At 40.0% G+C, this 24,589-nt stretch overlaps 1 protein-coding gene across 1 annotated transcript in view; it reads left to right on the forward strand.

The window, feature by feature from the left end:
- The window catches only part of cdh13 (cadherin 13, H-cadherin (heart)), a 409,102-nt gene that overhangs the window by 159,630 nt on the left and 224,883 nt on the right, over positions 1-24,589 (forward strand). Inside the window, exons 4-6 of the mRNA XM_085281498.1 lie at positions 1,617-1,724; positions 20,583-20,588; positions 21,077-21,229. Of these exons, the coding sequence (XP_085137624.1) occupies positions 1,617-1,724; positions 20,583-20,588; positions 21,077-21,229 (267 nt within the window). The remainder of the gene's footprint in view (positions 1-1,616; positions 1,725-20,582; positions 20,589-21,076; positions 21,230-24,589) is intronic.

A 24,589-nucleotide genomic window follows, 5' to 3' on the forward strand; every position in this document is an offset into this window, starting at 1 on the left:
GCAGCTGTATTAGCAACGGTGTGAGTACTTCGACGTTTTGGTCAGAAGTCTTGCTGCAGCGTTTTGAACAATCTGCAGACGCTCCAGGGAGTTTCAGTTTAAACACGTAAATAGTGAATTACAGTAGTCCAGTCTTGATGAAATGAAAGCATGAATGACAATCTCCAGTTCAGTGCGAGATACAGTCGCGCTTACTTTGGAAATGTTTCTTAAGTGATAAAACCGAACCAAAGATTTGACGTGAACATCCAAAGTGAGAGCCGGGTCGAAGATTACCCCGAGGCTCCTGATAGACGATTTCACAAATGTTGCAAGAGGACCAATAGCATTCATTATCTTAGGTACATGTCTGTCAGGAGCACATACAAGGACTTCAGTCTTTCCTTCGTTGAGTTGGAGGAAGTTGTCAGCCATCCAAACTTTAATGGATTCTTAGCACTCATTCAAAATCTTGGGGCTTGAAAGAAATGTATAACTGGATATCGTTGGCGTAGTAGTGGTAGCAGATGTCTTTAAAGGGGCTCAAAATGCTGTGCTGGTGGGGAAGTAGATATATTAAGAGCAATAAAGGCCCCAGCACAGAGCCATGTGGCACACCACGGGACGTGGAAGATGACCTGTACTTAGAGACTGCCACAAAAAAGTAACGTTCATACAGATATGAAGAGAACCACTCTAAGGCAGATCCAGATACACCGACCCAGTATTTCAGCCTTTCACGTAGGATGTGATGGTCAACGGTGTCAAAGGCCGATGTGAGATCCAACATCATCAGAACAGAACATTTTCCTGCATCGTTTTGCATCAAAGTAATGCGTCAAACAAACGTGTGAGCTCCTCAGCTGAAGTCCAGGTGTTCAGGCAATCGGTGAACTGCCCTGCCGTGATATTTCATCACTGTGTGCTAGCAGCCTAGGTTACAGCTTCCTGGGGTCATTTCTAGGCATTATTTTCATCAGAGCAGAAAGATCCGAGATTTCAAAAGGAAAGGGAGAATTTTTCCCTATATTACACAGCAAAAAGCATGTCTTTGTTTACAGCAGCAGGAGGGTGGAAGATAAAATTCGATTATGCTATTGTGTTCTCAAGAGCAAAAGCAACATTTCAGATGGGCTCCTTCTGCTCGAACAGTTCAATTACTTTACCAAAACCTTGCCTTTGCTCATTTCTTCATTTTTACCATTTCTTGTGAGCTTTGTTTTGAATTTGCTTTCTACTTTTCTCTCCCATCCTTATTTAACATACGGGCTGAATACATATAAATAAAGAATTTAAGATTTAGTGAGAGCAGCAGAGTTTTCCCAGAGACTATGTCCTTATCTCCAAATGTGTAAGGCATATGGTGCTGACTGCCAGATGCAGATGTTCAGCTTGTTTGCATCATATCTTATATATACAACTCTCCTTTAAAAAAGGAAAAGAAAGAAATTTCTCTAAGAGTAGCTGTATTAACAGTTTTATTGCATTCAGTGCACACTTAACAACTCGCTATGTATGTGTGTGTGTTTAGATGTTGTTGTGGGGTTTTCAGGTAATTAAAAATGTTGATAGACATTATGTAGCTATTTCAGTTATTGCCAGTTTCAATGATATGGTTTCTCTTCTGTGTTTTGTAGGATATCGTGGGTCAAAAGCTGCCGTACAGATCTAAGAGATCCCTGCTGGTTCCTAATATATCTATAAGTGAGAATGAGCGAGGTCCCTTTCCCAAGTTCATTGGCCAGGTAAGGAACACATGCTCCTATCATCCCAGATACAGCCATTGTTTAAAGTGCATTAAATAGCAATTTTAAAAGCGTATTTTTCATAAAAAATAAGTTAAAACTGAAATGGCTCTCTTTCCTGTCTTTTTTAACCACAGACTTATTTACAAAATATATAAAATGTTGTTTTTATTTTCTTCCAAAAACACTAAGGCAGATTTTCTTATTAATTTACTTTCATGTATGGAATAAATTGACCTTTGACCTTTATAGTGTTGTTTTTTTAGACAATATATTCATATTTTACAGTTCTTGCCAATATTCAACGCATGTAGGAGTCATTTATCCTGCACACAGTCAAAAGCAGAGTAATTACCAGACTGAACTATTTTTAATTGCCCACTTGTCTGCTTTATTTTGACAAGCTATGATGATTGAAAAAAATGCTAATCAGATTATTATTGTTACATTTTTGAGGGAGATTTGATGTGTGAAAATTAATTAAATTGTGTAAATACTTTCTTTAATTACTGTTTATAAAATATTAATTGCATTAAATGTCGGGGCCTGTTGTTAACATTTGGAGCACTAATGCCACACGCTTGTGTTTATTCTGCACTGACATGGATGGTTTTTTTTAATAAATATGGTTACTTGTAACCATATAAAGTGGAGACGTTTACCCACCAAAAAGCTGTTTTTGCTGCTTTTGAAAATATCCTTTCATAACAGATGTTTACTGGATGACACAGTGTTATATTTAAAAGCTGTTGTTGTTTGAGAAATGACTTCGTAGTCAAAGAAGTTGAGTTCTTTAAATGATCGACGCAGGTGGAGCGTTTTATTCTGAGATCAAGTATGACGCGTGCCGCCACGTGGAGAGGAAGGTAAACCAGATGTTCATTTTCATCTATAGTTTGTCGCGCTCGGATTTTGGTTTAAATGCTGATTTTCAGTTTATTAAAGAACTAACAATAACATCCTGACATGGAGTGACTTTCATGTGTTTTGGGCCAGATCAAAATTCTTGACAAAATAATAAAAAAATTAAAGATTTTTTGTTTTTCAGATTAAAGCGCTAAACTATTTTGATATATGTACAAGTGTTGCAGCGTAACATGTATCTATAAACTATATATATTACAGTGTTAGTATATGTGTAATAATGTTTTATGACCTTAAAAAATGTAACATGGCAATTTTAAAGTTAAAGTTGATGTATGATAAAAGACCTTTCAACCTCGGCACATCTCTATCAAATAAATAGAACTAATGAATAGAAAAATAACAACACATTTTCATACAATCTGTTCTTGGTGATCAGTCGTTTTTCTTATCTGTAATTTTATTATTTTACATCCTTTTATCAGTTTAAGCCAAAACGATCAGCTTTAGACCCTTTTTGTAAAGAAAACTCTGATACATACATAATCTGCAGTTATGGGTCGAGTGTGCAAACATTTGCAAACATCCCTGAATTTAAACCTTCATGTGCACATTTATTAAAACACAAATGTGAAACGTGTGTTACAGAAAAAAGTTTACATTTGGACTTTTGGTAAATTCTCTCCGCAGCATGTTGCCTGATTCTTTCATCACAGAAAAGAAACTAAGTGTGTCCTGGTGACAAAGCAAAGGTGACGCAGCTGATTACTTGTATGGGAGATTAAAAACATTAATAACTTGCTCGACACTCTCCAGTTTCTCTCTCAGATTTTATTTCACTTTTTCACATGCAACATTTAAATCACTTTCAGAACAAACGATCAACCAAAAGTCAAACACTTGGACACCTGTGTAAGGTATTTATATTGATCTGTTTTACAAAGCTTTGATTTATGAGCTTTGCTCTAAGGCTGGGCACTGAGAGATCATCCACAGCTCTCAATGCTCACTCAGACTAAAATAAAAAAGATATCCCTCTCTGAGCCTTGCACATAACAGATAATTGTGCCCTGGAGAGCATGACCACGGCACAAAGCGGCTCTACCCCTCATACTAATGCTGTGCTCAGTATGGTCCCTGTAAAGCCTGGAGATACAAGGTTGGACTGGACCAAGTGTGTCAGACCACCAGGTGATACTTTTGCGGGACAACTGTTGGCCATGGGGTCGTGCAAATTTCTTGCCTTGCCAACAGCAGTAAGATAAGAGTCAGCAGAATAGAGTAATCTGTATGGGACACATTATTTCTGCAGTATGCTCTGGACCTGACTGGGCAGAGCGTTAACCAGTGACACAGGAGGAGCAGTTTACCCTGCGCAGTACTTATGCATTCAAACGAGCAACAGGAGCATTGTGCCTACATGACATTCATTATTTTCTCACTCTCTTCTTCCACTGGGATGCCTTAACCGTCCTTCTAGTTTCCCAATTCCTGCTTCTCATCACTGTTTGTGCATTCCATACATTCATGCCGGTACCCCTTCATCCCTCAGCTCTGCATGAGAAGACAGGCTAATGTTGGCTATTTTACCTAATAGAAGCTATGTGTTGGTGACTTGGCGGAATTGATTTTCCACACCAATAGCTTTTCTTCTTCTTATACAACCGTACTACTTCCATGTGGCAGCCATTCATTTTTCATCCTTCCTTCTTCCCTCTGAGAGATAAGCAGTGAGAAACACCGAGAGGAATACAATTTGAATGTGTAGTGTGTGCATATGTGCACATGTGCAATGTGTGTGTGTGTACTTTGGGGGGGGGGGGTCAGCTGTCAGCAGGGCTCACAGGGGAAGGCTAAGAACCTTGTTGTTTATGTCACACCTCCTGCTAGCTGTGGAAGTGTTTTGATACAGAGGTCTCCCCCCTGCCCTCCCTCCGGAGCCCTTAAACAGCTCACACAACAGCTGGAACATGCATTGAAACAGATATGCTTAAACGTTTCTCTTTGTAGATGCCACTTCAGTCTCTAATAGATAATTAGTCAGCTAATAGGACCATTTTTAGACTGTTGTATTTAGGAAGACAAGTCAGTCAAATCAGCCCATGTGGTCTAAATGCTTCATCTTAAAAGGTTTTTTTAATTTTTTATTTTCATTTTTTGCCTTCTTGTTTGGGATTGTGGGGATAGAAGGCTGATAAAATAACTTGAAGCTTCAGGGAGAAATGTTTTCCTTGACCTATAAATATTAGGGGTGCAACGATATTCGTATCGATATTGAACCGTTCGATACAGTGCTTTCGGTTCAGTACACATATGTATCGAACAATACAACATTTTTAATTTATTTTATCAACTTTTCTTCTGACGATGCTGTCTGTGTGGAGTGCTCAGTGGATCTGCGCTCGACTACTCCGCCTAGGCTGCACTGTCGAGCGCAGATCCACTGAGCACTCCACACAGACACTCCCCAAACCTAACAGGTAAATTGTTTCTTTCAGACAGAAGGATTTATTTATTTATTTTTCATGAACTCCTTATTTTTCAGCCATTGTGATTGCTGCAGTATTAGTTTTTGGCAGTTTGGTAAGTCCTCCTGTAAAAGACTGAAAATACAGTTTTTTATTGCACAAAAACTAACAAATAGAAAAAGTATTGTTGTGTTTTTGGAAAGTTGGGATTTTTACTGGGTTTCTGTCTCTTTTTTTGGCTCTCGTTTGATCGTCCAGCCAACAGCTTGCTCCAGTTTTGAGCTGTTTCCCTTTATCTAAGGGATGTTTCAAATTGCAATTCTCCTAAAGCCATAAGACCCCATTAAATCTGGTTGGGAGCCAATCACAAGTGATGACCAAAGGAAAAACTGAAAGTTGAACCCTGGGAAACACAGGATAGAATGTAATTGAGAACCAAGCAACAAAGCTGTATTGGACCCAGCGTTTCAAGTTCATCTGTCTTTTTCTGTCACTGGAATCTGTTGCTTTTCCGTTACGGAAAAAACAATGAGAGGTGGTGGATTGGCCAGATGCTGGCAGATGTGTAAAAATAACTCAGTTGTTTTGTGGTGGCTATAGCGGAGCTTCCACAGAGTCAGTAACATTAGCAAGTGGTGGAGGCCAGCAGGTGGATGAGGGAAAGGGAAGGCAGGAGGAGGAGAGACCCGAGGCGGCCGCTGGTCCCAGTGTCAGGTGAACTGACACTGGGACAGATATAAACAGATATAAACCAAGTTTAGATATAATTTATTGTTGTTGTGCTGACTTTTTGCAGTCAGTTACAATAACTCGTACTGCGTGCTAGCTAGCATGACGGAGTTTCTATACAGCTGGATGGGTGCTATGATGTTATTGAACTTTATTTTATTCATAAGGTTAGTTAGTAGAGTTGCCAACCGTCCCGTAAAAAGCTGAATCGTCTGGTATTCAGAGAAAATATTACGCGTTTTGTATTGAGGTGAAAAGGAACAGTTTGTCCCGGACTTTAGCTATAATGAAAAAGGCACAAAGCTGGAGTTATTCTGTGTTTACGCTGCACAGCTGTTTCTTCTGCTCTCATCCTCCCCCCTCCCTCTCCTGTTTCTACTTCGATCATGAAACTGATCAATGATCAGCTGATCGGCTTTTCTCTCTCGTTTGTTTATTGCCCACTTTGCACCAGAAAGAGGAAACCAGCGGATGTCGCGCTAAACAACAGCAGCAGTTTAAGCTTGATCAGCTGTTGTTAGAATTGATTTAATATTAATTTCTAATATCAGCTGATGTTTGCTGGAGCCACAGCTGTAAAGCTGCTGGTCATGATGTCGGTTTGGTTATCTGGTGAGAGGGAAACATGAAGATGAAACCAGGAGATGTCCTTACTGGATCATCAGAGCTGTGATGGAGAAACAGGTTTACCTTTTAGGTGACATGAATGAGTTGAAGGGAAGTTATGAACTGTTTCTGAGAGACAAATAACACCAGGATCCTTTTTATGTAGCTGACAGCTGGTAACTGTGCAGGGGCGGGTCTAGCAAAGTTATGGCAGGGGGGCAGGTAGGGCATTAACAGGGAGAGGGGGGCACAAAGAAATACTTTTCTTTCTTATTCTCATTTAAAATGTCTCACTTTGAATAAATAATTATCTGAATCTTACAATCAAAGTTTTCATCTGATGTAAAATGTATAGAAATCCATTATTGTACATAGTAATTTTTTTGAGGGTCCCATCATAATTTCTTCAGAAGTAAGTACTGTATATGATGCCAGTATTTTCCCACACTTTCTAGATTCTGCACCAGTACTGTGTGTAAAATGCCATTAAAAAGTCAATCAAGTTTTATTCTTTCTCACCTGTCTTTCTGTCTCCTTTCACTTTTTAAAGGTTGCCATGTTAGAAAAAATATTTTGCCCTGCCGTTTATTGATGTGGCAAAAATCTGTCATTTATCTTTTTTTTTTTTTGTTTGTTTTTTTTCTGTCATTTATCAATGTTAATATTCACTAATGGTCATGTCTCACCTCTAGTCTTCTCTGTCTTAATTTCAGGTTTCCACCATGTGTTGTAGATAGTTCAGACAGTGTACATCATTGCTGATGTTATGTCCCAGTCCAGCCCTGTCCACAGATATATAACCAACCAACCCAGTGACGTGATGTTCTGTCCTGACCTAAGATGCTCTAAAACGGAACGCTTAAATCCAGCTTCACAGACGGCGTTAAATCCATGGTTGTTTTTGAGAACAGCGCTCCATCATCTTTATACATGTAGTATTTCACATCCACTTTAAAAGAGATAAAACTTACAGCGAATTAAGCAGAAAATATGTTTCTAATTGGCTCCAGGTCTGCATCCCAGCTGCTTGGACAGGCTCCGAGAAAGCAGTCTGGGCAAGTTTTGTGGTCCTAATTAGAGATGGACCGATCCGATATTACGTATCGGTATCGGTCCGATACTGACCTAAATTACTGGATCGGATATCGGAGAGAAATAAAAAATGTAATCCGATCCATTAAATATCAAACAAGTACCTCACAAAACTTGCAACATGGCGTAACTCGGCTCATAACCGTAGCACTTTGGAGCAGTATGCATCACGTGATAGAGCGGTTGTGGCCTGTGAGACCTGTCGGCGGTCTGGTTGAGTATTTGGAGCTTCGCTACCAAACCAGCATTTCATCTCCAAGGAAGTGATCCCAGAGAGAAGTAAAGCAAGTGTGTAAGTTCATCTCTGAATGTTTGTAAAGCATTCCTGCGTTAAGCTTAACAACCGATACCTGGAGCGACTGCCTCTCTCTCTCTCTCTCTCTCTTCTTGCTGCTACTTCAATCGTGAAACTGATCAATTCAATTCAATTCAATTTTATTTATATAGCGCCAAATCACAACAAAAGTCGCCTCAAGGCGCTTCATAAGAGAAAAACCCAACAATCATATGACCCCCTATGAGCAAGCACTTTGGCGACAGTGGGAAGGAAAAGCTCCCTTTTAACAGGAAGAAACCTCCGGCAGAACCAGGCTCAGGGAGGGGCGGGGCCATCTGCTGCGACCGGTTGGGGTGAGAGAAGGAAGACAGGATAAAGACATGTTGTGGAAGAGAGACAGAGGTTAATAACAGATATGATTCAATGCAGAGAGGTCTGTTAATACAGATCAATGATCAGCTGATCGGCTTTTCTGTCGCGAGTCCGTCTCTCTGGTTTGTTTTTGGCCCACTTCGTGCCAGACAGAGGAAACCAGCGGCTGAACAACAGCAGCACGTTTAAGCTTGATCAGCTGTTGTTAGAATTTATTTAATATTACTTTCTACACCAGGATCTTTTTCTACGTAGCTGACGCTGGTAACTGTGCAGGGGCGGATCTAGCAAAGTTTAGCCAGGGGGGCCGATAGGGCATGAACAGGGAGAAGGGGGCACAAAGACATACTTTTCTTTCTTATTCTCATTTAAAATGTCGAGCTTTTAATTATTTAATATTTATCTGAATCTTACACCCAAAGTTTTAATCTGATGTAAAATGTATAGAAGTCCATTACTGCATATAGTAACTGTTAAGTCTAATATACCCTAGTAAGCTACAGTACTTTTTCCTTTGGGAAAGTACCATCTCTGCAGTTCTGTTGAAGAAAGATGTTGAATCTATTTAATTATTCTTGAAAAATAATTTATTTCTGTGCATTTTTCTTCCACACTGGATCAGATTAAGGTTGATTACGTCGATTAAGCATCATGAGGTAGAGGGTGGGGGGTTCCCTTTTTTTTTTTTTTTTGCTGGGAGTTTGCAACCCTATTAGTTAGGTTGCTTAATGTTTCTGCTAAGTACTCTTTAAAATACCAGAATAGGGAGGATGGTGCAGGTTTAAGTTTATTAGATTGATCAGTTTTGCTGAACTATGACATTTTTTGGGTGCAGTATATTTTTTGCATACAGGTATAACAGAATAGCTTTAGTGTTTGTTTGTTTTTTAAACTTGAGTATAAACTTATACAAAATACAGCAAGATATTTAAAAAACAGCTTTATTGATTGAAAACACACTATATCGGATTCATATCGTATCGGCCGATATCCAAATTTATGATATCGGTATCGGACATAAAAAAGTGGTATCGTGCCATCTCTAGTCCTAATAGAAAGTCTTTAAATTTTCAAACAAGCCTTTATATCAGAGTGAGTGGTTAATCGTAAAATAAATACAAATTTATAGTCTAGAAAAAAAAGGAGGAAGCTTCATTAAATACCCACCAAAGTTTCCGACGTGTCAACACGGAGTCTCAAACCCTTCAATCAGCAGAGCAATCTTAACTTTTTGTACTGAAGCTGTGAGTTATTCAGCCTGTGTTTATCCTTCTTTACCTTTGGGTCCAGCTCACAAATCAACTCAACGTGTCTGACTCGACATGACAGCACCAATAAAGTTCTGCTGGTGAGAGGAATGAGGCCCCGGTTTGGTTGTAGCCTCAGCCTCAAACATAGTACAGCGAGTAGATGTTTCTGACACCTTTGTTTCATTGTTTCTGTGAGGAGCGCAGCCTGATTTGCTCTGCCTGTCAGTCTGTATGTGTCTGCTGTCTTTTCACCCTCTATCTGGTGTCTGTCAGCTGTAGTGTTTCTTCCTTTAAACTTTTGCATCTTTTCTCCAACCACTGTCTCCGTCTTTGTCTTCCTGTTCTTACATAAAGAAGCTACAATATCAGAAAACTAGGCCGCCTTCAGCCCTCTCATCAGATCTAACTGATTTGCTTAATTGTCTAAAGAAAACCCACAAAGTTCTTGACTCTATCTCACCGTCTGTCTTTCAGCATGACAATCATGCTCGTTTTGGTGTTCGCCGACAGCGAGTTAAAACTATCGGACGCAGACTTCCAGACACACATAGCCCATGTGAAATCCATTTTGATGAGAGGGATGCAATAAAAACCAGATTTGTCAGCTGTGAACTACGTGAGAGATGCTGTCGATGTGTGAGCCTGAGCAAGATTGAAAGATTGGTCATCCATCTGCCTGAGAAAAACCGATGCAGGCAACCAAAGCCCATCGAGACGCTAGCAGTTCCATTTATTTCTGTTTTTTAAAATAAAAATCCTATTTTTTTTCTGTGCTCTCCATTTGTTGGTGTGTGAACTTGAATGTCACAAACCTGTTGCCATGGGGGAAAAAATCACTTATAAAGGTAACAAGGGCACGCTAAACTGTGTGAACGAGAGTTTGTTTTCAAGAGCAGAATTTCCCATTACAGCAGTTCCAGCTGACCCTCTTAGCACAGTCTTGATGCTTAATAACACTCTTGTGTTCATGCTCCTTTTTTCCCCCACATGGGTTCCTCTTGATCGTTGCTCCTCTCAGCTCATTGTGATTGGTTCAGATTGTATTTGCTGATGGATAATGATTAGCAGAGCCCTCACTAACCAGCCTGTTAATTAGCCCAACTGTGTTTCCCATCGTCCAGCGTGGAGGACTGGCCCTGCTCTGTTTGTCCGCGTCTTCACTAGGCCTTTCTGTTTCGTCCCCCTCATTAGCAGGCTGGAGTGGCAGGACAATCAGGCAAAGCGCTGTTCCGAGCTTTGCATGCTTGTACACATGCACACACACACTGGCGCGGTCCCAGGAGTCCTTTTATGGCTGGTGATTGTCATTCGCAGCTGGCTGTGTGACCTTGACAGGGATAACAGAAGCATCACTGAGGGATGCTACTGGATACTCTTCCCCTCTCTCTCTCTTTCTCTCACACACACACACACACACACACACACACACACACACACACACACACACACACACACAGGAGTCAGAATACTCCCTCGTTCTCCCTTAAAAAGTACAAGGACATGCGTAGTGTGTGTGGAAGGCTTTTGCATGTTAATGACTCAGACTGATCATGTTTTCTTTAGACTAACTTTATATTAAATATGTGTTTTTCATGAAGATATCTTTGTACATTCAGTCGTGTCCTGTGCATAGCCTATGATTCAGTGTCCTGCAGAAGTTTAAATTATTTTCTGTTTGACTTTAACGAGTGTCTCACATCGATGGGGAGAATTTTTGGCCCACTCTTCTTTATAAAATTATCCATTTGAGGTTTGCTGGCATTTGTTTGTGCACAGCTCTGTGTTGGTCAAGTTACTTGAAAAAAGTAATCAGTAACTAATTACTGATTACTTCCCCAAAAAAGTAATCCCATTACTTTACTGATTACTTATTTTCAAAAGTAATTAATTACTTAGTTAGTTTTTAAAAACACGATTTACAACCTGAAGAGGTGATAGAGCGATAGATCTTTCAGCCCAATTCTACTTTTTCTACATAATCCATCATACAAAATGTAATCAGATGGAAAAGTCTCTTTTTAAAACTTGTTTTATTAGTTTTAATCTTTTATCTTTATGCATCAAGCAAACATTTAATTATATGCAACATTCTCTGACTGGAAGAAATTAGTTTAACATTTAAACCTATTTTCTGCACATTCCAGCACATAAAATAAAATATTTTTTGTGTTTACACTCAGTCTTTCAAATAGATGCAAGTAAAACACAGCAGAAAATAAATAAAGTCAAAGACTCAGCGGTCCTGTTGCTCTATTTTCACCCGTAAAGCAGGAGTTGGGTAGGCGGAGGGTTACCCTGGTGCAGGTGTGCCGCGGTCAGTGGAAGAATCCGCGAGTTTCTCTGTGAGTTTCCCATTACGTCGTAGCTACTCGGTGCTTGTTGGAAGTTTAGGGGTTTTTCGCTGTAAAAAGAAGTTTTCTTCCCACGCACAGCGGACACTAATGTTTTTGTCACTTTTTATGGAATCAAACTCAAAGTAAGGTCAGTACTTCCACGCTTTAAACGCTGCACGCTCATACTCTCTCTGCACTCGATATATGATCCACTGTTGATCTGCACACAGCTGTTGTCACGAACGTCGCACTCGCTTACGTCACTGTCGTGAGACATTCTCGCAAAAACATCACGGTTTTAGTAACGCAGTAACGCAGCGTTCCTACGGGAAAGTAACGGTGATGTAATTACTGTTTTTGCAATAGTAATCCCTTACTTTACTCGTTACTTGAAAAAAGTAATCGGATTACAGTAACGCGTTATGCCCATCTCTGACAGCTCTCTTAAGGTCCCACCACAGCATTTCAGTCAGACTGAGGTCTGGACCGTGGCAGGGCCAACGCAGCACCTTGATTTTTGCTGCTGTGCTTTCAATCATCGTCTTGTTGTACGACCCAGTTTCGGCCGAGCTTTAGCCTGACGTCTCACTCTAATCAGATGATGAACAAAGGAGTTCATAGTCAAATCCATGAGTGCAGCGTTCCCCTATGACTGCAAAACAAGCCCAAACCATCAGAATGTACTGGGCAGTCACAATGAGGTGTTTGTACTGACATGCTGTGTTTTTCTTACCAAGCAGGGTGCGGTGCATTATGGCCAGACATCTCCTTTTTTAACCAAAAAAAAACGTTGTTTCCAAAGTTTGCTCAAATGCAACTTTGCAAACTGTAGCTGTGCTGCAGTGTTCTTCTAGGAAACAAGAGGCTTTCTCCTGGTAAACAGCTTTTGAAACCAGCAACTCACTTTACTTTGGTCTTAACTCTACTCTCCTCCATAGCTGCTCGTCTCCTTACTGGTAGTGGGCGGCGTGTCTCTATTACCCCTGTCCTTGCTGATCTGCATTGGAACAATATAGCACCAAGCTACCTCATTGAGCTACTTAGATCATACACCCCTACTAGAGCATTAAGATCATCTTCCCGGTCACTCCTGGTACTGCTGAGATCTCGGCTGAAGACTAGAGGTGACCGCGCGTTTTCCTTGGCTGCACCCGATTTATGGAATAACCTCCCCATCGCTGTCCGCGAGTCTGATTCCATCCATTCCTTCAAATCGCAGTTAAAAACCCACTTATTTAGCCTCGCCTTTTCTACCAGTTAACGCTTGCTTGATAGTTAGCTTAACGCTTATTCTTATCTTCATTTTACATTTTTTTTGACTGTTTTATCCTCTACACTTAGCCTTCTTTTATGCTTTTATATGCAATTCTTTTGCCTTCGTGTGTTTTAATGCCATTCAAGCTGCTAGCACATTTTGGTACCTTGCCATAGCCCTCATCCTTCCCTGTTACTTCATCTTACCCTCTTGCATGTTAAGCACTTTGGTACACCACTGGTTTTTAAATGTGCTGTATAGATAAAGTTTGTTGTTGTTGTTGTTGTTCAGCTTTTTTTCTAGTCGTGTTCTGTAGTAAAGATTGACATCTAACATGCTGATCCAGGCTTATAATTTATTATGTTATTTTTTATTTGCAGTTTATCTGAGCGTTGGGGACTTTGGGGTAAATTTGTCACAGCATCCACTCCTGGGTAGATTGTGGCATTATGTTAACGCACAGTTGAATGCTCCAGAGCTGCAAACTTTCCAAAGTTCTGTTTTTACAGAGGTGCTCACACCTGCTCATGATTCATTAATAAAGTGCATTTGATTAGCAGCAGCTTACTGCTACGTATAATTCCCACGGAAGCAGTAAGGCTGTACTCGGTATTTCAACTCCTGTTTCACATCACTAATCACAGGTATACAGCTACACACACCTATACAAGGTTTTATTCCTCATCCACCCGACATTTTGCATACGCTGGTTTTAACACACCAAAACCAATCATAAACTTACACACTCTGCTGTTGGTCTTATTGTTTTGCTGCTCATTTTTTCAACAAGCTGCTGTTTGGTGTTGCAGAGCAGCAGCACACCTCTTGTCATCTTCCTGCAGTATCACAAGCCCAGCAGTCTTTCATGTATGCTTGGGTGGTAATGAGATCTGATAGAAAGAGGTGAGATTCTCCCATCAGTCCTCCCACACACACACACACACACACACACACACACACACACACACACACACACACACACAGACAGACTCAGTGGAGACAAAGCCACTGGGAGCACATTTCTTCGCCAGCATGCGTGTACATCACAGAGAGTATGTGTCGTGTGCACAGTAAATTATCACGCTGGGGCCCCACAGAGACATCATCTAATCAGCCTAAACTTCTCCTGACACTTCAGCTACTCTCCAGCTGAAGTTATTGTGCCTTTATCAGTGATCTCTCCCTCTCCCACAGTCCCTACATCCGCCTCTCTCACTTACTCTCTCCTCATCCTGCCTCCCTCTACAACTGTTCTTGTTTTTCCCTCCACTCCCCCCCACGCCTATCAAAGTTTGATGCCAAGCCATCTGTGAATCCAACTAATGTTGCACCTCATTCTTTTTCACTTCTCTTCATCTGACCCAGTTTGTCACTCTCTGCAGGTGCTGGCTGTCACTGTGATTACAGACCAGAAATATCTCTGTCTTTAATGACAGCAGTGCCACCTGTTTGAGTGTGTGCAGCGCTGGGTTTTGTTTTCGCGTTCTGTCCTACGAAGACGACGTTTTACGCCGTTCTAATTTTTAATATTGACATTTTTTTAAAGAAAAAAAAGAAAAACAAAAGCCAAGAGGAGATATTCTCAGCATGCGGCGCTTATTCATAAAAAGCTGCCTACTGCTAAGCTTTTTTAAAAATGTGGATGTTTCTTTATGTTTTAAAAAGAAGAAGCACAAGAGGAAATGGAAAAGGATGACTATATAAAGAAATATTGATGCTTAACAGAAGAGCTAGGATGGACATATTAGAGAGAGTAAGAACCGGGGGACCAAGGAGCCTTAGAGCGAGAGGGAGCAGAGGGAAAAGATGAAGCAGGACATAGAGATAAATGGCAGAGAGCTCTGGAGAGGCTATAAGCATTTCAGCTTCATCTGGTGCAGGCTTGTAACGCTGTAGTCTCATGTCCCATGCTCTTTCAAGTGGGAGTAGAAAGGCCTTCATTTTAGCTGCTGTCCCATTGAAGTGTATTCTCATTAAAGGCAGCCTCGTGGCATTTCTCTTATCACAGGCACCATACAGGGTGACCATTTAGGTCCTTGACACAGCGACAGTGTTGAGGCCCAGAGTGCTGACACTGGTGATGACCCTCGGCGTGCTTCTGTGGCATTTAGAAAGAACAGATTTATAGAAGTGATGGATTTCAAGATGTTTTGGTTTCCTTTGTTTTCTGAACATTTTTGTGTGATTTACTTTATTTATTTTTGATAAGTTTAAAAAAAATACACAACGTGAGGTGTGAGCTACACTGATCCATAAGACGAGACAGGAAATGAATGATTCAAATGAAATCACACAGACACACACACACACACACACACACACACACACACACCTTATCTTTACTGTTTTCTAGTCGCTGTATACAAACTTGCCAAATATTCTCAATTCCTACAAATCTCTAATCACTCATTAATTTGGCCAATGAGGTCAGAAGTATCTAATTCTATATCCTTACCTTTTGGGGGTAATGATTTCTAGAGCTTTTAAAGTTGTCATGGTTTTGACAGCCTGGTTCTTCGGGTCACAATGTTTTGAACAGAACATTTGTGAATATGCAGTGTAACCCCATAATTCATAAGAAATATGAAGATGTAACATACCGTATTTTCCACACTATAAGGTGCACTTAAAATCCTTTAACCTTCTCAAAAATCGACAGTGGGCCTTACATATGAATTCTGGTTGTGCTTACTGACCCCGAACCAATATTATGTGCTACACAGCGCTCAAAAATCTGTCAAAAATGTTTTAGTACAACTTTAGTAAGTTATGAAGCCGCACCGCTTGATGGATTGTTGGAGCATTGCGGCTGTCGTACTCAGGAGCCTCGTGGAGTAATCTATTCAATTCAATTTTATTTATACAGCGCCAAATCACAACAACAGTCGCCTCAAGGCGCCTTATATTGTACAGTAGATTGTACAATAATAGATACAGAGAAAACCCAACAATCATATGACCCCCTATGAGCAAGCACTTTGGCGACAGTGGGAAGGATAAACTCCCTTTTAACAGGAAGAAACCTCCGACACAACCAGGCTCAGGGAGGGGCGGGGCCATCTGCTGTGATTGGTTGGGGTGAGAGAAGGACGACAGGATAAAGACATGCTGTGGAAGAGAGACAGAGGTTAATAACAAGTACGATTCAATGCAGCAGCCTACACCTATTGCAGCATAACTAAGGGAGGATTCAGGGTCACCTGGTCCAGCCCTAACTATATGCTTTAGCAAAAAGGAAAGTTTGAAGCCTAATCTTGAAAGTAGAGATAGTGTCTGTCTCCTGAATCCAAACTGGAAGCTGGTTCCACAGAAGAGGGGCCTGAAAACTGAAGGCTCTGCCTCCCATTCTACTTTTAAATACTCTAGGAACAACAAGTAGGCCTGCAGAGCGAGAGCGAAGCGCTCTAATAGGGTGATATGGTACTACAAGGTCATTAAGATGAGATGGGGCCTGATTATGAGGAGCAGGATTTTGAATTCTGGATTTAACAGGAAGCCAAAACAGGAGAAATCTGCTCTCTCTTTCTAGTCCCTGTCAGGACTCTTGCTGCAGCATTTTGGATTAGCTGAAGGCTTTTCAGGGAGTTTTTTGGACATCCTGATAATAATGAATTACAGTAGTCCAGCCTGGAAGTAATAAATGCATGAACTAGTTTTTCAGCGTCACTCTGAGACAGGATATTTCTAATTTTAGAGATGTTGCACAAATGGAAGAACGCAGTCTTACATATTTGTTTAATATGTGCGTTGAAGGACATGTCCTGGTCAAAAATGACTCCAAGGTTCCTCACAGCGTTACTGGAGGCCAAGGTAATGCCATCCAGAGTAAGAATCTGCTTAGATACCATATTTCTAAGATTTTCAGGGCCGAGTATAATAACCTCAGTTTGATCTGAATTAAGAAGCAGAAAGTTAGCGGCCATCCAGGTCTTTATGTCTTTAAGACATTCCTGCAGTTTAACTAATTGGTGTGTGTTATCTGGCTTCATGGACAGATAGAGCTGGGTGTTCATCTGCATAGCAGTGTAAATGTATGTTATGTCTTCTAATGATGCTGCCTAAGGGAAGCATGTATAATGTAAACAGAATTGGTCCTAGCACTGAACCCTGTGGAACTCCATAATTAACCTCCGTGTGTGAAGAGGACTCCCCATTTACATGCACAAACTGGAGTCTATTAGATAGATATGATACAAACCACTGCAGCGCAGTACCTGTAATACCTACAGCATGTTCTAATCGCTCTAATATTCAATTCAATTTTATTTATACAGCGCCAAATCACAACAAAAGTCGCCTCAAGGCGCTTCATAGGATGAAACTCTTCAAGTAAACCATTCCTCTGCAGATGATCTGTTAGCTGTTTGACAACTACTCTTTCAAGGATGTTTGATATGAAAGGAAGGTTGGAGATTGGCCTATAATTAGCTAAGACAGATGCGTCTAGAGATGCTTTTTGAGTAAAGGTTTAACTACAGCCAGCTTGAAGGCCTGTGGTACATAGCCGATCATTAGAGATAGTTTGATCATATTTAAGATCGAAGAATTAATTAATGGCAGGACTTCTTTGAGCAGTTTTGTAGGAATGGGGTCTAAAAGACACGTTGATGGTTTGGAGGAAGTAATTATTGAAGTTAACTCAGAAAGATCAATTGGAGAAAAAGAGTCTAACTTAACATCAATGGTACTAAGAGTAGCTGTAGATAATATTACATCTGTGGGACAGAGGCGGAGCCAGACATTTGAAGTATGCATGTGGGATTTTTTTTTTTTTTTTTTTTGGGGGGGGGGGGGGGGGGTGTAGAAATGACTAAAAGATTAATAGGCTCTGTTCAAAAAAGAATGACTTCATATAGGGAAAAATATATATCACATGTGCAGGACACCTTAAACTAGTTTTTTAATTAAGCAGCAAGGCAGAACAAGGTCAGGGCTGTATCAAGACACGAGGACTAAACCCCAATTCAACCAGACCCAGAACTGATCCAGAATTAAAACAGGACTACAACAGTTCAAAATCAGGACTACTGAGGACTTAACCAAGACAGAACCAGAATCAGAACTAGATGATAGCACTAAAAATCATCATAGACCTGCACTACACTTATTTTTTAATTCTACCAAAGTCCACTATTTAGATTGAGAAAAGTTTATATAATTATTTAGCCTTGTTGTGCAAACAAGCCTGCAGAACTTAATAAATACAGAATTTGAAAAATAACAAACCTAAAAAGAAACACTAGGTACGAGATACATGAGGACCTATGATACGGTGATACTTTTGGTAAACAACCATTTGACTAACATGTGTGTCTCACCTGCTCTTCTTCATCTCTGTTCTGTCCTCATTCTCCTCTCTCTCCCTCTTTGTGCTGACAATCATCAAATATACAGTTGGAACCAGATATTTACTCTTCAGATAAAAACACTTTTTTAATTGTAACATCAAATCAGACTAAATGTTTATTTTTTTAGATTGATAAATATAAAAAACATATTTGTTAACTTTAAGAGTAAAGAGAGAAACTATCTGTATTTCTTAATTGCAAATGGCACCAAATTGTATTCAAACTTGAGCCACACTTATGGAGCTCCACAGTTCTGTTCCTGGTGTTTTGGTTGACATCTCTTGATGTTCCCATGTCACAGAAACAGGCTCTGTGTTTTGCCTTATATGCATCCACAGCTGTGCCACCAATTTACTCACATGGACTCTACTAACCTATCAGAAGCTTCTTCAGCTCAGAATGGAATCGTCTGGAGTTTTCTTATTAATTAACAATAAATTTAGTGTACATGTACTCCTAAATTTGATGAAAGTGATAAAAATAGCTCTGTCTCTCTTTATTCTGAAATTTAACTAATTCAAAATATATTTCAATATTTATCTAAAACAAAAGTTTACTCTAAATTGATCTTGTACAGTAAAAATGTTTTATGTTTTCTCCCTAAAGTGTAAATATCTGGTTACAAATGTGAATATCCTGCTGTGTACTGAAATTCCTCTTGTTTTGCATAGAAATATACTGAACAACATACAAAGCATAATATATAAAATAACATTTACCTGAGTTTTTTCTTTGAAAGAACCCTCGAATGTCCATTCTTATGTTTCAGTACATAACTGAAACCGATTTAGTCGGGGAGGGTAAGAACTGAAAATATGAAATAAACACACGTAAGCTAAGACTCTCTAAAAAAAATAGCATTTGTTCGGCTTTTCATTTTGCCATTTGTTGATTCACTTGAAGAGCAAGTAACGTAATATTGGTCAAGTGATCAGTTTCATATCAATCTTTCGTGATGCACCGTCATATTTACATTATTTGTACGGTACGAATGATTTGCTTTGGTACCTGGTCAAACTTAAGCTCTCCTTAGTATGGCTGGCTCCGTCTCTCCAACAGCGCACTCACGGGCAGCAGCTGCCCCGCCCCCTCGCTCAGTCGCTTAGTGCCTGAGCTTGGATCATACCAATATCAGGGGGGGATTCACGCACAGTCGTAAATTCCCACAGTGTGCACTATGTGCTTCGAATATTGTGTGTACTTTTTGTTTTATACAGTTGTCAGCCAGGCATCTAGCTATGAAAAAATTACACTCCAAAATACCCCGGGCTTCTGACAAAACAACCCGGGCTTAAGCCCCGTAAGCCACCCCCACGCTCCGCCCCTGCTGTGGGATGATTATTGGTAATTTTTTCTCTAATGATTAACATTTTATTTGTGAAGAAGTTCATGAAGTCATTACTAGTTAATGTTAAAGGGATGGTTGGCTCAACAGAGCTCTGACTGTTTGTCAGCCTGGCTACAGAGCTGAAGAGAAACCTGGGGTTGTTCTTATTTTCTTCAATCAGTGATGAATAGTAAGATGTTCTGGGTCCTAAACTCCGTCAATTTCAGGTCCCAAAGTCAAACGAACACTGCAGCATCACTGAGAGTTACAAACTGTCTAAATTCTTTCATCTTTAATAAAATGATCAGTGTGGCTGCTCTACCAGGTGTAACATCCAGGCATCCAGCAAAACAAAATTTATGAAGTTTAATAGAGTTAGAAGTTAGCAGGAAGTTAGCTCGCTAGCTTCCACCTAAAGATGATATAGTATGTTCTGACTGAGAGATTTCTGAAAAATTCAAAGGTACAGCTCTGCTGTCACTTCCAACATAAATGAAGACAGAAAACTAAACAGCAGTGACGTTTGTAGGGTTACTGAAGTTGGGCTAGCTGGTATATAATGATGTGCTACGTGATCGCTAGTTACACAGCTATGTTAGCATAAACACAGTGAAGCTGGAGGATGAACGCAAACTTTTTTCCACTCGATAAAAGCCTTATGGTCCGAAAAATATGCTAATTTATTCCTTTTTATTATATTTTTTTTAATATATTATATTTTATTGTATTTATTCCTCATTTGATATATTGACGATGAAGGTGGTGTTTAGTTATAATAGTGTGTAATCCAGATAATCTCTCACTTTTTGCCCTTTCAGGAGCTTTAGTAACTGTTGCTAAATTTGTTACTAAAATGCTTTGTTCTGTCTGTTTTTCTTTTTCTGCACCGGCCTGTTCCTGTTCCTGGGGTACCCGCTCATGCTGCTGGCTATGACAGACTCATGTGAGTGCCTCTATCCAAAAAGCACCGGGGTCAGATCATTCCCGCCTCAGAAAAAAGAACCGTGAGCCAACTAGATTGGCAGAATTCCTGAAAAGCATCACTGCTTTGTTCACAGTGTTTAATTTAGCGTTTAGTTCAAAACCTTTTTCCTGTGACCTAAATTACAACAATGATAAAAGCAACAAAACAATAACATTTTCACTTAATTATTAAGAAAAACTGTTTTTTATATGAATTATTGAACTGTTCCACTTATATCACTGGAATCTGATGATGCATGTGCAAGCAGTCGCAGCAGGCCTCCAGTGCTCAGGGAAATGATGTGAAATTTCTTGTTTCAGATGAGATGAATTTACCAACTGATGAAATTAAATCAAAGTCTGTTATAAAATTTTAATTGGTAGTTATCAGGGATTTGCATCACCATTGAAGCCTCTGTAAGCTTCTTTTACTAGAATGAATATGTGTGTGTGTCCATATGTCTGCAGCTGATTTCAACGGGGGAGCCAAGGGAACAAATATTCCGAATGACAGGCCCCGGTGCTGACCAGGATCCCAAAGGTCTCTTCACCATTGACATGAATTCAGGAGCCGTGTCAGTCAGCCGCTCAGTGGACCGTGAGGCCACAGACTCCTACCAGGTCAGCATGTGTTTGAGCCGTGTTCAGATCTGGTGGTTATCACTTTTTCATTGTTTCACTGATTCACAGACTCCTCCACACATTAACTGTCACTTTCTTTATTTCTCTTTTGTTCTCAAGTTATTAATACGTTTCAATAGTTCAAATAGAATAGAATAGAATAGAATAGAATAGAATTCAACTTTATTGTCATTGCACATGCACAGGTACAGGGCAACGAAATGCAGTTTGCATCCATCCAGAAGTGCTTTAGTGATATAGATATATTACAATATATATTAGCAATAATATAGATATGTGAGTATATTACAGAAATGGGTCTATTATGTTATAATGTACACGGTATGAGGTATGTTGTGAATATTCTATAACTATAAGTATGTACAGGCTATGTACAGGCTATAAATATGAAAAACTATACAGAATATGAAATAAATAACTTTACAGAATCTGAGATATACAGCTATACAGAAATGGGAACTATGCAAGTTGCAAACAGTTGTAGGGTTAAAAATTATCGAATGTACAGAATGATTATTTACACAGAGCTATACAGTAGTGCAGTTAAGATAAGTGAGGGTGTAGATAGTTTCTACAGAGGCTATATAAAGTGCTAAATAAAGGTTTCTTTAGTGTCAGACTGACACCTGGAAACATACAAAAATAAAAAAATATCAGAATAATTATTATTGGTGTTGGTGGTATTTGGATGGTCTTTGTATTCAGGCAGTTCGTGCCATCAGTCAGAAGTTTGAGGTTTCTTTTATGTTAAAAGAACGTTAGAGTCTGTTTGAGGTGTCCACTAGTGTTTCTGCCCTGGGGGGTTTCAGCCTAACGAAAGCCATCTCCCTTAGAAAGGAAAAGAAGACACTGGCAGAGAAGCTCTGCGTTTTAAGTCAATTGATCTTATCCTGTTTTCTGAAATCAGGCATAAGTGAGGGTGTTCAACTGGGTGCAAGCTGTTGATAAGCTAACTGGAGTTTTTGAAAAGCCAGAAATAATTCACTCTGTAAATACCAACAGATAGGGGGGGGGGGGGGGGGGCGAGCAGGACAATTAGAAACCCTGATGAAAAATCACATGCAAGCTGACATGCACCATTTTTTTTCTTTTGCACTGCTCAGTTATGCGAGTAGTGTAGTAGTCATTCTGTACATACGATAATTTTTAATCCTACAACTGTTTATAACTTGCATAGCTCACATTTCTGTATAGTTTTTTTTAAAATTTCATATTTATATCCTGTACATAGCCTGTACTCACTACAGCCTGTACATACTTATAGTTATAGAATATTCATAACATACTTCATACCGTGTACATTATAACATACCATAATAGACCCATTTCTGTAATATACTCACATATCTCTATTATTGCTAATATATATTGTAATATATCTATATCACTAAAGCACTTCTGGATGGATGCAAACTGCATTTCGTTGCCCTGTACCTGTGCATGTGCAATGACAATAAAGTTGAATTCTATTCTATTCTATTCTAGTAGGCAGTAAAACACAGTGGCTGCAATCTGCTTACTGACAAGAGCATCCAGTGATTTAGCTTCCCTACAACTGTCTCCTTAAAAACATGTATATAAAATATCAGTTTCTGTATTTCGTGTATAAATGATTCCAAATAAATGATTGCAAGTATATATAGCAGATTTTCACACGTATAGTTTATTTGCTCTGAATCACACAGAGGAAAAACACCAAATGAACAAAAATGCTTTGCTACAAACAACACAAGAATGTCCAGTCCACATATGTGTCTGCGGCCGATCAACAGTACAGGAAGAAGATGCTGTCATCCTGACTTTAGCAGAGCATGGCTAGCTGCTGACTTGTACAGACTGCTTCACATATATAGCACCTTGCTGCATCCCAGAATCCAAAGTATCCGTGGCTACAGGAAGGTTTTTAGCTCAACCTTGTAAGATACAACTGCTAGTTGGTTCTGCACTGGTTTGATGCACCAGAAGCAACGTGGGATATTTAGCATGCAGATTAGCAGCCAGGAATCAAACCACCAACATTTTCTCCTGAGCCACCTCAGTGCGACTCCTGTGTTCACATCTGCACAAGCGAATCACACCAAGGAGGGAAAATGGACCAGAGTTTGATTTAAATCGCCGTAAGACTTTATGAGACTTGTGTTTTTGGCGTTTGCTAGCCGTAAAGATTTGAGACTTTTTCTGTGATACGTGTGCTCATCCATTCTTTCTGCTTTCAACACATTCATTTCAAGAACTGGCTGCTTGCTTGTTACTTACTATATTTTACCGCTTTGGCAAGTGCTGCTGTGTCAAAATAATCAATGTTATTGACTCTGCTTGTTAGTGGTGACATTAGTGCTGGCCGGGTTGAATTGTATTTTCAGTTTGGCTTCGAAAGATGATCCAAACAAAATAAAGATGATGATATCAGTTTTTATATTTATATGAGATTACTTTTCTGTCTCATTTGTTGTCATTATCAAACTCTTGCTTGTGCCCTGGAGTAGACTGGGATCTGCCCAGGGTGTACGGCATCCCTCACCCTATGACAGCGAGGATAGCCTCCAGCCCGTCCCTGAGAACTCTTCTTTTTTCGTATAAATCCTCCACAACCCCGTCTTTCATGTTTTCCCATATTATATTCACACTTTACTTGAGCCTTGGCCAACATGCCACAAAGTCAACAAGTTGTAACACGGTTTCCGTAGGCGACCGTGTGGAAGGAGAAGTTTGCACGTAGCCGTCTCTGTTTCCAGAATTTCCGAGGGACTCTCACCCAGTCTGCTTTTGGCACTGTGACAGGGGTGTCAGTCAGCTGCCAGCTTTGGCGCTGCACTGCTCCCTGTGGCTTCCTTGCAGGTCTCTAAAGACACACAAATCTGCTGCTGCCTGGGCCTTTGTTACCCCTGTCTGTCCCTGCGCACATCCCACAGGGACCTTCAGTTACCTTCACTGCAAGGGTTTTATGGTTAAAAAGCTCTTTGTCTGGGTGCAACTGTCAAGTGGACGACCCTGCATGTTTTATTTTTATTTGCATTATTCTGATGCGACCAAATGTGTCTGAATGTTTAAAAGAGGAAAAGCAGCACAACATCTGTCTTTGAACGGGGATTTTAAGCCCACTTTCACCAGCTTAGACAAACTGACATCATTTTAAACATTAGTGTTGTTTTTTGTGCTTGAATGAAAATCCATTGCAGTCCAGAATCCATGGACATCACCAAATGCTGTGTTTTCTCTCTGGAAACATTGTGCCACCTTTCTTTGTTTGTGCGTCTTCGGGTTTTTCTTCAGGTGCCTGATCCAGCCACTGAGAAACTCTTTTGCACTGAGCTTTGAGTCCTTATCTCTTCTCATTGT

This window comes from Mchenga conophoros, linkage group LG7 (genome assembly GCF_057382185.1).
Source record: "Mchenga conophoros isolate Kocher_MC1m ecotype Shallow Benthic linkage group LG7, M_conophoros_male_GT1.1, whole genome shotgun sequence".
Lineage (NCBI taxonomy): Eukaryota > Metazoa > Chordata > Actinopteri > Cichliformes > Cichlidae > Mchenga > Mchenga conophoros.